Source organism: Podarcis melisellensis, assembly GCF_964234715.1.
Source record: "Podarcis melisellensis genome assembly, chromosome: 2".
Classification (NCBI taxonomy): domain Eukaryota; kingdom Metazoa; phylum Chordata; class Lepidosauria; order Squamata; family Lacertidae; genus Podarcis; species Podarcis melisellensis.
The window spans coordinates 28,263,948-28,277,526 of record NC_138529.1 but is presented as its reverse complement, the minus strand read 5'-3'; the positions used below and the strand labels follow the sequence as shown (position 1 = coordinate 28,277,526).

Below are 13,579 nucleotides of genomic sequence, written 5' to 3'. Positions count from 1 at the left end.
CCTGCTGATTAGGTAGCTGCCCATTTGCAAACCAAGTGCCATTGCTTTCCCACCTCTGGGAGCCAGCCTCTTACACTTTGAATGAGAGACTAAAGGGGAGACAGAGCACCTTAGCTGCCTGGCCTTGTTGTTGTAGCATGTATTTTATTTTATTTTTAAATGCTATTTCTAGTTTACCTTCTGAGATGGGTTGTGTTGCAACAGCAGATGTGAGAGGTGGTTTCAAAAGAATTGTTTGGGGCTTGGGAGCTCAGACCCTCAAGTATTTCGTTTGCGACCTTAAGCAAGACACTTCTCTTCTTCTAGTCCTGTTCTTGCTTACAACAATGACTGGACAAAAGCCTGTGGAAGACTTTTAGCAATGCATGATAACACAGCATAGCCTTCTTTTTGGGTTCTCGACATATGGTATTCAGATACAGAAAGAAGGCAGTGCCTTTGATGTTCTCTTAGACTTTATGTTATGTTTCCATATCTGCAATGGGTAAGAGTTTTCTGGAAAGCTTAATTCCTTGATCATGTAATGCAAATCATGTGTGACCTTACATGTATTCTGTGGTATACTTTGGTATTTTTTCTTAGTTATCTGCTCGGCAAGTGGATTATTTTGTTTCTGATCATGGCACAGTTGTAGTCCACGTTGTGTACAGTAATTATATTTTTCTGAAACTGAGATGTTGGTGCTTGAATATAACCTTTCCCTGATCTTGCATACGCTCCAGAATCTCAAAATTTCAGGTGCTTTACAGTACAATCTGTTTTTTCCTCCCTCTTTCCCTTTTTCTGCAGGTGCTGTTAAGTCAAGTGCATCGGTTGCGAGCTCTTGATTTACTGGGACGATTTTTGGACCTAGGTCCCTGGGCTGTTAGCCTGGTAGGTACCTATTATGGCCATCTTTTTGGAAAATGAAAGATGCTGGCTATATAATGAACATGTATGAGTGAAGAATTCATCCTTGCAGGTTATAAAAAAATAATGTCTCACAAATTTGAAGAACTGGACACTAGTTTTCAGGAGTTGTATGACCCTGAGGTCAACATAAATTAGGCTTCCAGAGCTTCGGGTGGCTATAGAACTGATGAGAATTCCTTTATTTGTAGTACACATTAGCTGAAGATGGCAATCCCATCCTTGTTTGGCCTCTCCAATTTCATCTGAGGCTACGGATAGTGATAATAAGAGAGGCAATGTGAATGTTTATACAGTTTTTTATGGACATGTTGGATTTATTGAACAAGCTGCCTGAGTAAAATGAAAATAAACTAGATTCTTCCCTAGCTGTTGTAAATTTTATCCATACTTCAAACATGGCCTACCTGGACCTTAAATGAGAAAAAAAATGGGTCAAAAACATTTGAGGATTTGAACTATGTATGGCTTGTGCACAAGCCATTGGTGGAATAACTATGTACAAGTAAAAGTAAAAACTTAAAATGAGAGAAAGCAAAGAAATGGAGCACTGTATCCATTAGAAATAACATTGTTTGGATTGATTAGATTTTTTTTTGCAAGCTGCCTCCTAGTAGAAGCAAGAAGAGTCAAATGAGAGAGCAATGCATTGTAAGCACGTTGTACACTGAGCAAAATGTGGTTTTAAATTAAGTCTCTGTTTTGGGAATCCAGATGAGATTGAAAAAAGCAGCTGATATCCTTGAATAAAACTGACCTGAAACAAATATGCTGAGATTATGTCTTTAGCATGATCATTGTGATTCATTGTCAGGTGTTTGCCATGCTATTAAAGTTCGTGCTGGGTTCACCTACTCCACACTTCCTAAGTTTATTTTTGGTTCTCAAATTCTCTTCCTCTAGGCTCTGTCTGTTGGCATTTTCCCTTATGTTCTAAAGCTTCTCCAGAGTTCTGCTCGAGAGCTAAGACCTCTTCTGGTCTTCATCTGGGCCAAAATCCTTGCAGTGGACAGTGTGAGTAACCATGAAATGTTAATTTAGTGATGATGCAGAATATGTTAAAAGGGCTGTCTTGATTCATTGCAGAGCCAACACGTGAGATAACTTGTTCATGCTTAGGAATGTCATTAATATGAGAGACTTACCCAAAGGGAATTAATGTGGAACCATGAGCAAGCTGGACTTAGGAGTGTATGCAATCTGCAGGCCATTGAAGAGGGACCTGCAATTTGTGGAATACTCTTCCCAGGAAGGCTTACTTGGCACCTTTAGACTCCAGGAGAAAAAGTGTCTCTTCAACCAGGCAGTCGGCTGATTAACATTCTATGGCTTATTAAATGTGGGAGGTGGGTTATTGGGGGGGTGTTGATAATACCCCACCCATCTGGTTGGGTTTCCCCAGCCACTCTGGGCAGCTTACAGCATATACAAAAACATAATAAAAGATGAAACATTAAAAACCTCCCAATACAGGGCTGTCTTCATGTAGCTCTCCCAGTCTGTCTGTCTGACCATCTACGTTGAAGCCAGTTAGGATTTACTGGAACCTACTGGTAGATCCTGCTATTAAAAGCTCAATGGTCATTTTGTGTGTTGACTCTGTATGTCTATGTCTGTCTCACTTCCTAGTCTCATTTTTAATTCATCTAAAGGTATATCAGCTTGCATTGTGCATAAAGGTAGTTGCAGACAGAAATGATTAACCAATATAAGTATTACAACATCAAAACTAGATTTTTTTTACAAGCCTGACATTTACAGTATTTGTGTTGACTTAAGTATTTTGATTGCCTTTGCTGATTAATGCTTTAAGCACAAGCAGGAGGAAAGAGCCATGATCACGCGCTGGCATCCTTTCCTGCTGATCCAGAGTTATGTTTAGTGTTATTAAATATATTTTGGATAATGTTTTAAGAGGATTTTGGACTGCAAAGAAAATGAAAAGTAATCTTCAAGCTGTTCTGGGGAAGAAAAAGCTCTTTTTTGATACATGTTTTTGTTTGGCTGGAGATACAAGCCTCCATGTATAATTCAGAATAAGAATATATTCACCGAATCTGGCACACGGCACCGTGGAGGCCAATATGCCAATGAAATTGTTGTCAGGGAGTACAGAACACATTCCCGTCTTTAAAAGATAAGGCCGGATGTAGCCTTCCAGCTTAGACTGAAGTACATGCTTTAGAGTGCCAGAGATGTAAATCCTTTAGAGTTTAGACCTCATTTATGCATTATGCTTTCTATGATCCAGCATTCTGCAGCAATTCTGGGATTTTGAGACAGGAAGCCCGTTCCATGTTTTGTTCACTCCACTGGATATAATATCTTAGGCTGGGAAACATTTGTACTTTTTCCTCCTTTATCATTTGTGAAACATCATCTCATGTTCACACACCATCGCCCCCTCCCATTAACCATAAGTATAATAGCAAACATAGGGGGAATGTCCATCACAAAAGGATTCCCTGTCAACCTGTGATCCCTAAAGGTGACAATGCCCAACCGTTTCTTTCTCCAATCCCTTAATGGGGAATTTAACATAAAAATGAAGGCATAGAAGCATTTGTGTTTGCAGTGTATATCCAAAATCCATTACATATTAGATTTCCATGACTGTCCGTCATAGTGTGACAAAGAATGAAATGCAGTGTGTTAAAAGTAGAGGAGGGGGCTGGGAGGGGCATAGGACACGGTCTGTTGCCTAACAGCCCAGTAGCAATTATCCCTTAAGGTTTAGGCTCTTATGGGTATGTTTCTTGCATGGCCATGGCATTCCAGAGCTAGTCATTTTGAAAGATTTATGTCAGGTAACAATGGCTGCAGGGGAATGTCCTTTGAATGTAAGTGAAAGCATTATCCCAGCTGCTGTAGGCAATCATGAGAAGCTGTTGTTTTGGTGTGTTGACTGAAAGATAGATGTAGTGATTAATTGTTTAGCTGCAGTGAATCACATCTGTGCGACAGAAGAAAAAGAAGGAAGAAAGTGGAGGAAAGCTAAAAGTGTATTTCAGTGCAGTGTAGTGGCCAAGCCAAGAACTGTGCCTCGGCCGTGAACTTGCTCGGTGACCTTAGGCAAATCACTATCTCTCAGCCTCAGTCCCACCTTCTGCAATATGGAAGACAGCAATACTGACTTTCCTTATGGGCTTGTTGTACGGATCACAACTAGATTACATGTGAAAGCACTTGGAACAGTTGAAATATTTTTAAAATATCAGTGAGGTTTTAGTAGTAGTGGGTTGCTAGACAGAACTACCAGGTTAACATAATCCTTTTCAGATTGTACAGCGTATACTTAATTTCACATGGTTGTACCTCAGGGCCCAGCTAATGTTTTTGGGAATACCTGGATAGCTCAGTTGGTTATAGCATGGTGCTGATAACACCAAGGTGCAGCTTCGATCCCCATACGGGACAGCTGCATTTTTCTGCATTGCAGGGGCCTGGATTAGATCAGCCTCAAGGTCTCTTTCAACTCTACCATTCTATGATTCTTTCATTGTGGTCCTGCAGAATTTCTAAAGCTAAGTAATCGAGATTGGAGTCCTTTGTGGGGCCTTTGTGACATATTTTTAGGCTCCAGGTGAAAAAGTTTCTCTTCAACCAAGCATTTGGCTGATTAACATTCTATGGCTTTTAAAATGTGTTCGTGGGAGGTGGGTTATTGGTTTTGTTTGGTTTTTGTTTTATTGTGTATTTTGTGTTCTCATTTTGTATTTTTCTGTTGGGAGCCTCCCTGGGATCTTTGGATGAAGGGCTATGTACAAACTTAATAAATATTAATAAAATAATAATAATTTGTATTGTGGGGACTTTTGCTAGGCCAATTTTTACTGGGAATATTAATGAGCTGGGGGGGCGGAATCTTGAATGAAATTTCCCTTGACCATCCTATGGGAGTAATCATGTGATGTGCCAATCATTAAGTCATTGTAAAGGTATGTTAGATCAAGTAATGAACATGTATTAACATCAGGTTTAGATTGGGTGGATAATACATTTTTAAATTCCCAATAGTATTCATTCATAACTTTCCTACATAATCAGAATGTTTGGGCAGCTGAAATCAGACCACTGGATCTTCCAGCTCTCCTGTTTTTGTTTTAAGAATTCTTTCTTAAGGCCATAGATAGACAAATATAAACAATATCCTTTGCTAGCCTGCAGGCACTGGAATTAAGGAGTTGTAACTTAGAACTGTGATCACCTCATTAATGATAGTATAATTGACCATCACCATCCAGCTCCTGACAGTACATAAGTTAACTAGTGTTAATTTAAACTCCATGTAATAATGGTGCCAGTGGGATGCTTATTGTAGAGATAGAAATAACCACATTAGTAAAAGAGCAACTGCTCAGTATTTTACTGCATTAATGTCAATGCCCATTTAAATAAGTATACTGAGGTTTTCAAAAGGGAAGATGGTGACTCTTTAACCTGTGTAATAATGTACTACTGAAAAATCCCACTAGTAGAATTTTAGGGAAAAGTGAGATCTTGTGACCAAACAAAATGTTCCCAACACCCTTTTATTTTAGATTGTGCCCTTCAATGATGAATCTAGCATCTTATACTTGAGATTAAGTAGGTATGCGCCACCCTCAGATTTGTGTTTCAGCATCACAAGGTTCATATTTTTTCTTCCCTGCTGAGGGAGGAAATATGCAGCTGATAATGAAAGCCCATAGTTACCTGCCCTCTTCTGCGTGCAGAGAGGACTTTAATTGCTCACAGACGTTGGCAGTTCATACCACCTTCATAGCAAGCTTGCCACCATTCTGTTTCTACTGGTATGTCATGATTCCTTAAAGGAGGGAGATGCCATTGATGCTGATATACGTTCAGTATTTCCCCCCCCACAGATATCATATTAAGAGTACAAATTAATGTTCAATGTTATCACCAGAGTTTTCCACTGCAGGGTCTGTTTTCCTCAGGCAGGCAGAATACTGGTGGAATCTGGTGGAAGTAGTAACCAGTTTCTGGACAAATAAGTGGCATCAGTATTAAAGAGAGCCCAAAATAACCATTCATTGGAAGCAGCAAGCCCCACCCCGATCCTCAGCAAGAGTTAAGCCTGCTTATACATACAGCTTGGCTTCAGTCATTTTCTCCTACTTTGCAGCTGTCTGCAACAAGCAGCTTTAGTTACCTGAACAATGTAGTTATTCTCTTGAATCTTTGTCTCTCTCACCCGCTTTGTTTGACCCCCACCCTTCTTGCATTTTCAATCAGGAATAAAGAATGGTTACTATTTACCCACCTGGTGTTTAGCATCCTGCAGAACTCACTGGAGAGAGTTCAAAGCAAAGTCAGCTTCCTTCCTTTCTCTTCTCTCTACCTATTGTCACTTTAAAGGTAAAGGTAAAGGTACCCCTGCCCGTACGGGCCAGTCGTGTCTGACTCTAGGGTTGTGCGCCCATCTCACTTAAGAGGCCGGGGGCCAGCGCTGTCCGGAGACACTTCCGGTTCACATGGCCAGTGTGACAAAGCTGCTCTGGCGAGCCAGCACCAGCGCAGCACACGGAAACACCGTTTACCTTCCCGCTATAAAGCGGTACCTATTTATCTACTTGCACTTAGGGGTGCTTTCGAACTGCTAAGTGGGCAGGAGCTGGGACTGAAAGACGGGAGCTCACCCCGCCACGGGGATTCAAACCGCCGACCATACGATCAGCAAGCCCTAGGCACTGAGGTTTTACCCACAGCGCCACCTGCGTCCCTTTAGTCTTTCATATAAATGTATGTATGTACGTGTGCGTGTGTTCGTTCATCCTCTTTTTCTGGCCTTAATATGTCATCCCCAATGTTTAAACTGACATGCAAGTGCACAATGTTTCAAGAAGCAGTTGCTAATGAGCCTTATTAGCACTAAAAGCCAGCCTGCTTGATTCTCATCTAATTGGCATCCAATATGAAACGTGGGGAAATCTCACTTTCAAAGGGAATTATTCTCTTATCAGGAGAGTTGGGCTATGTCATTTCCTTATTATCAGACACAGCAAAATGCTGGGAAACATTCATTTATACTGGAAATGAATAAAAGGGGTTGAATCAGGGGCTCCATCTGTGTGGGGGAGCTTAACCTGTTTCCCACCATGCCAACACCAGTCATTAAGAATCAAACCTTCTCCTAGCAACATTGGGCCATCCTAACTTATGTTTCTTGGTCACAGTATGAAAGGATTTTAGGTCCATCCCTGTGTATTAGGCCAAAACACATGCTATTAGGTTTAGTTCAGTCTCTAGAAGATTGTATGCTGCTTCTGTGTCCTTGATCCTGAAGTTCCTCTCCATATTTTGTCATTTCTTTCCTGTATGCCTTTCTCCTCCTCCTGGAGTTTATCCAAGACACAACCCTGCCATGATTTGACATTTGTGTTTTTGCAGCCGTTGCTTCAACTTCACTCTGTAAATTAGCATTTTGTTGACATTGGCTCGGCCTGCTTTTGAGATGATTTTCGTCTGGCAATAGGTCCCAGCTTAACAGTTTTATCTCATAGCTACAACACCATGCTTCTCAACCTAGTGGCCTTTAGGGGACCAAACATGAGTCTGAAGACTTTTTATTAGTGACTTGTGCCCTTTTCTTATTTCCTCCACATTTTTCTACACAGTAGAACATTTGGAATAATTAGCATTGAGGAACATGCTGTAGAAAGGTTACGTTTGGATTGGTCATATCACTTGATATTTCACAAAGGGTCTGTGAACAGAAATCTGGAATCCTGCGGTTTAGGAAGAATGCTCGCTGCTCATACCGTTGTGGGTTTGATATGACATAAACAACTAAATTCTACAGCCTTGTTGTGAGCATACTAAATAGAGTACTTTATAGTTGTCAAAATATTGGCAAGTTTTTGTCTAATAAGTTAAATCATGGTTCATTGGGCACAAGCTGCATTCACTGTTGGCTGTAATTGTCATTGACTCACCCAAGCTGAGTTAGGTACTTCTTCCTCCTTGCAGAAAGCCCATTAGTAGAAGCCAAGGAAGAATGGAACACTCTAAATAAATGTTAAAGGCCAGTAAGTAAGGGCAGAGCAAATGCTCTTAGAGCGGGGAAGCCAACATGATGCCCTCAAGATGCTTCTAGGCTACAAGTCCCAGCAGCTGCAGCCAGCAGGGCCAGTGGTCAGGGATGATGGGAGCTGTAGTCCAACAATATCAGGAGGACATTGTGTTGGTCATCCCTGTCTTAGAGTTTTAATCAACACTGTTGTCATACTGGCTAGAAAACTGCTGGAAGCCAAATTCTACCATTCATGGCACAATTGCTTTCATGCAATAAACTGAATCCCTGTGCCTGTCCTTGGGGCTTAGACCAGAACATCTGCAAGATCTGTGTTATGGTGAGAGGCGTATGCAGAGGGGAGCAACATCTGCGTATCACTGATGCACGTGCATCTTCCAGACAGCTTTTCCTGAGTTTTCAGAACAGACCAAGTTTCTTTAAGCAGAGTTTTGTGACATATCCATCTCAAATTGCCTCATCAGATACAGAGAACAGAGAAGAATGCCAATGCCAAATGAGCCACCTGGTTCCCAAGGTAGCTGCTGAAAGGGAAAGTTTAAAGTCACTCCCCTTCTCCCCGTGGCTGTGTTTAGCATAAAAGTCAAAGGAAGCATAAAAGAAACAGGAAGACCCCGAATTTTGTCAGTTACAGAATAAGTATAGTTATGTAGTCTGGGAGATGTCGCTTCTTTCTACCCCTGGCTTGCAGATGGCTGTACTCCCAGTACATTGCTTAGGCGGAATGAGCCAAAGCTGAGTTGTTATCTGTATAACTGGCTTCCTGATTATTGCTTTCAAGGACTCTCTGTACACGTGCAATTGATGAACTAAGTGGAAATCATTCGAAGACTAAAAATAAATTATCTTCAGCTTATTGCTCTCTCTCCCCCCACCCCATCTGTCTTGTTTTTCAGTCATGCCAAGCCGACCTTGTGAAGGACAATGGTCACAAATATTTCCTTTCTGTTTTGGCAGATCCCTACATGCCGGTAAGGTCAAATAATCAGTCTTCACCACCATCCCACCTCTCTGATTAGAACTTACGCTGGTTCATGTGCTGCACTTATGAGGCAGCCATGCTGTTGATTTTGTAGATGGTTAGAAGTTACACAAAGTTGTAACATGCAACTGTCCTGTTGATGAGTAGCATGGAGAAAATGGTTAGAGGACACTTTCACCCTCTTCCTTAAAGGAATGAAATGGTTTGGTAGTATATTCAGGACAGACAAAAGGAAGCTATTTCTTCACACACTGCATTTGTGGACTTCATTTCCAAAGGCTTAGATTACTTTCAAAGGGGTTTAGATAAATTCATGGTCCATCAGTGGCTATTAACCATAATGACTAAATGAAACCTCCATATTCAGAGGAAGTACACCACTGAATACCAGTTATTGATGGGGTGGGCATTATCTTCATTCACTGCTTTTTGGCTTCCCGGGGAGGTCAGGTTGGCCACTGTTGGGAAATGAGAACCTGGGCTAGATAGACCTTTGATGTTGTCCAACAGGGCTACTCTTACGTTATTACAAGGTGGGGCACATAAATCAAATAAGAATCTTAAATTGCACACCTTTTTCTTTTGCTCAGTATTAATTTATTCTTGTGAAAGAAACCACAATAAATGAACTAAAGGGGTTATTTATTGTCAATAAATGTATTTTAAGCCTGTTAAAGAAAAATAATGTTGCAGTAAGGGCCCTGGTAGTTTTTTTTTGTATTTTTTAAAAACTTCACTACTGTTGCTAGCATGAATCAGTCGGGCACTGTTCTCTTCTCTATTATTATTTTTGTAATCTTGCACTTAAGGGAAAATAAAATGGCATACAAAATAATTTCCAGTCTTCCCACACTGCATGTGAAATGTACTGTCTTTGGGAAATGTTTATATAGTTCTTTAAATGTATTGGAAGCACAAAAGGTATTTGACACATGGAGAGGTAGAGATGACAGAAAAATTTCAGAATTCTTTTAGAGAAGGATGCAAATCCTGTGCAACCTTTTTATTTTGTCTGAAACATGTCTGTCTATTTGTTGTGGCAGACGTTGTGTTTTGTGATTTAAAGTTAAAAGCACTTTCCACCTTTGTACCCTTAGAAAGCTTGAACCCACAATTAAATGAATTTACACGCTTCTGTTTGAAAGGGCAGTCATACAAGCAAATGAGATTAAGTCATTTTCATGGCCATTTTCATTATTTTATTTAATTTGGATTGTTAAGTTAGGGAGACCTTTGAGAACCCTCAGTGTCAAAAGAGACAAGTTCCAGCAGGAAGGATTTTTTAATAATAATAATAATAATAATAATAATAATAATAATAATAATATCTTTACCTTGAAATATTCAAGGTAATATTATTATTTTATCTAATCCTCAATCTTTTGTGTGTGTTTTCAGGCTGAACATAGGACGATGACAGCTTTTATTCTGGCAGTGATTGTCAACAACTACAATACCGGTCAGGTGAGTAAAAGTTGAGGAATGGTGTGGATGGCTCTACATCTGACCTCCTTAATAATCTTGAATAAAAATGTTAGGGACCTTACCCCATGCATCTATGCTGCTCTAAAAGAGTTGTTTTCCTTAGAATTGTTTTATCGGCAAATAACGTGTTAAAATATCATGCTCTGCCCTTTGTTATAGGAAGCCTGTCTTCAAGGGAACTTGATTGCCATTTGCCTGGAGCAGCTCAATGATCCACATCCTCTTCTGCGCCAGTGGGTGGCTATTTGCTTGGGGCGAATTTGGCAGAATTTTGACTCTGCAAGGTGGTGCGGTGTGAGGGACAGTGCCCATGAAAAGCTCTACAGCCTTCTCTCTGATCCAATCCCAGAGGTAATACAGCATCCAGTGGAGACAGTGGTTCATGTGCTTGCCTTAGCTACCCAAAACAACTTCCCTATATTACTTGATCTGATCAGGGTACACAACACTAAACTTTGAAAGTACCGTATTTTTTGCTCTATAAGACTCACTTTCCCCCTCCTAAAAAGTAAGGGGAAATGTGTGTGCGTCTTATGGAGCGAATGCAGGCTGCGCAGCTATCCCAGAAGCCAGAACAGCAAGAGGGATTGCTGCTTTCACTTTGCAGCGATCCCTCTTGCTGTTCTGGCTTCTGAGATTCAGATTTTTTTTTTCTTGTTTTCCTCCTCCAAAAACTAGGTGCGTCTTGTGGTCTGGTGCGTCTTATAGAGCGAAAAATACGGTATTCTTTCATTTTTAAAAAACAAATTATTGATGAAAGTTTTTCTGTACCACCATGTAACATATGTGGGCAAGTGTACAGCAATTAAATATAAAACACCTTTTAAAACAATTCAAATAACCATTAAAGTGGCTGGCTAATGAAACAGCTGCAAAGGCTGTTTAATTTATGAAGCTCTTAACTAATAAGGCATGAACATGATTAAAAGAAATCTTAGTCAATTAATTTCATGAGTTTTGAGTGATTTATCTAGTAATTAATTCTATATATGGGTAAAAATAGTAATTCTGAAGGAAGCTTTCTTCATTGTAGCAGATGTCATATTTTAATATATGTCCCCTTCTATGTAAGAGAAAAGACAGAATGCCTCTTTTAAAAGAACACTCACCACTTGTAGTTTTTATGAATACTTGTATTAGGCAACATCCAGTGATGTCTGCCTTCTTATGCAATGGAAATCTGTTGGTGCAATAGAACCTCTGGTCTTTGTCTCCCCGTACATGCCCAAAATCCACTCCAGAGGATTTCTCAGTTTTCTGGAGCTGATTTTGCAGATTGGGGGGACTGTAAGGTAGAAGAGAAGGAAAATCCCATGAATACCTGCCCAGTTAATTTATTTGATTAAAGCTTATACTAACTTATTACTCTATTAACTATTGCAGCCCTGTAATCTGTTAACTATTGCAGATTTCAGCTGATGTGTTGAGGGTCTACTGGCCATGTGGAAAAAACATAGTTCTCATATGTCTGCATTTACTTACTAGATGTGTCCTTAATGTTGGGAGTCCTTTCCAATAGGATGGATATGTTATCTTATGACATCTTTGCACTAAAACATGCAAGTGACAAAGTGTATGCTAAGAGTTTAAGTTGGACAGAGATTATTTATGTTTCTTTTTCAGGTTCGCTGTGCTGCAGTCTTTGCCCTTGGCACCTTTGTAGGCAATTCGGCTGAGCGGACAGATCATTCTACCACTATTGATCACAACGTTGCCATGATGCTGGCTCAGCTCATCAACGATGGAAGTCCCATGGTCCGAAAGGTATAACATGGGGTTGGGAGGGGTAGGTGCTAGAGCCCCTGTGTTACTGCTCAGCTTGTTAGTCCTGTCTGCACGGACCTTTATAGTTCATTGCAGCTGTTCAAAACTTTGATTTACTGAAAACATGGAAAACCCATAGCTCAGTGATAATGCACATCCTTTGCATGCAGAATGTTCCAGTTTTAACCTCCAGCCTATTCCAATTAGCAGAGCTGTGGGTCTCACTGCCTGAGACATCAGAGAACCTCTGACAATCAGAGTAAACGATACTGGACGAAATGGACCAATGATCAGATTCCTTATTCAGCAGCTTCATCCTATGTTTATATGATCTGTTCAGACTGTCCCTTAGCAATTTGTGCTTAGGTTTCCTTTTTCCTCCCTTGAGCAGGTCATGAACATGTGAGGCCCTGAATGACAACAGCTTTAAATCATTACAAAGTGAATCCTTGCACCCATGACTATTGCCAAACATTAAATGGCAAAAGACGCATAGTCTTCAGAAATAGCCCAATAACTATTTCATGTATTGAAGAGAAAACCCAGGTTAAAATATAAGATCAACTGTGGACTCACTGTAAGCCTCAGTTTGATAACGTGGAAATAATAGTGGCATGCCTTCAAGATAAATTATTTTAGCTCCAAAGTGCTGTGTTAATTGCAAACAATAATAAAATATTGCTAAGTTTCCCCCTTCCTCATTAGAAATTCCATAGGGATTCTTCAGGTCAGGGGAAACTACTTAATATCTGTTCTATTGAAATACAATTCTAAAACCGGGCATTTGAGTTGTTTTTGTACAGTGTATTATAATCGCAGGGTAATTTAGGATTCCCAGATGTCTAAATCTAGCCCTCTTATTCCACAACATTATGGGTGTACGTCTGGTATGGACTCTGCAGAAAAAGAGCACAATTATAAGACCTTAGCTCTGAAATTCTGTTTTGGCAGCATTACGCAATAAAGAAAACATGGCATGTCCGCAAACTGGCACTCTCTAGGCCATTCTTTGAGAGATTAATGAGGATGAATATGCATACTTTGTGTACATGTGGCAGTGGCAATGGCTATCTGTCCTAAAATTTGCTTTGTTTTTTTGGAATTGGCTTTTGTTTGTGGTGTGCAGCCTTTGCACACTGCTGCTTCTGCAGGCAAGTCTTCTTAGATCTTTGTGCCAGTAGAATCCTTACAGTAATTTGATAACACAGCAGGCTTCCCATTTTACCTCCCACGTGGCCACTTCTCATTGGTTTTTCCTTGTTTTAACATCTTCTCTTCATCAGAATGGTTTTTTGGGGGGGATAGTTAGCCAATGTGAATCTTTGGCTGCTGAGACTGAGACTGCTTCATCATATGTAAGCAAGTGCCATTTCCTCAATGCGAGAAACAGGGAAAGTTTTTGC

General features: G+C 40.3%; 1 protein-coding gene across 2 annotated transcripts in view; it reads left to right on the top strand.

Annotated features, from left to right (window-relative positions):
• Nucleotides 1-13,579, top strand: part of RPTOR (regulatory associated protein of MTOR complex 1) — a 302,464-nt gene that overhangs the window by 208,309 nt on the left and 80,576 nt on the right. For both annotated transcript variants that reach the window (XM_081899559.1, XM_081899558.1), the window contains exons 12-17: nt 790-873; nt 1,813-1,923; nt 8,842-8,916; nt 10,326-10,391; nt 10,572-10,763; nt 12,036-12,176. In XM_081899559.1, coding sequence (XP_081755685.1) covers nt 790-873; nt 1,813-1,923; nt 8,842-8,916; nt 10,326-10,391; nt 10,572-10,763; nt 12,036-12,176 — 669 coding nt within the window. The remainder of the gene's footprint in view (nt 1-789; nt 874-1,812; nt 1,924-8,841; nt 8,917-10,325; nt 10,392-10,571; nt 10,764-12,035; nt 12,177-13,579) is intronic.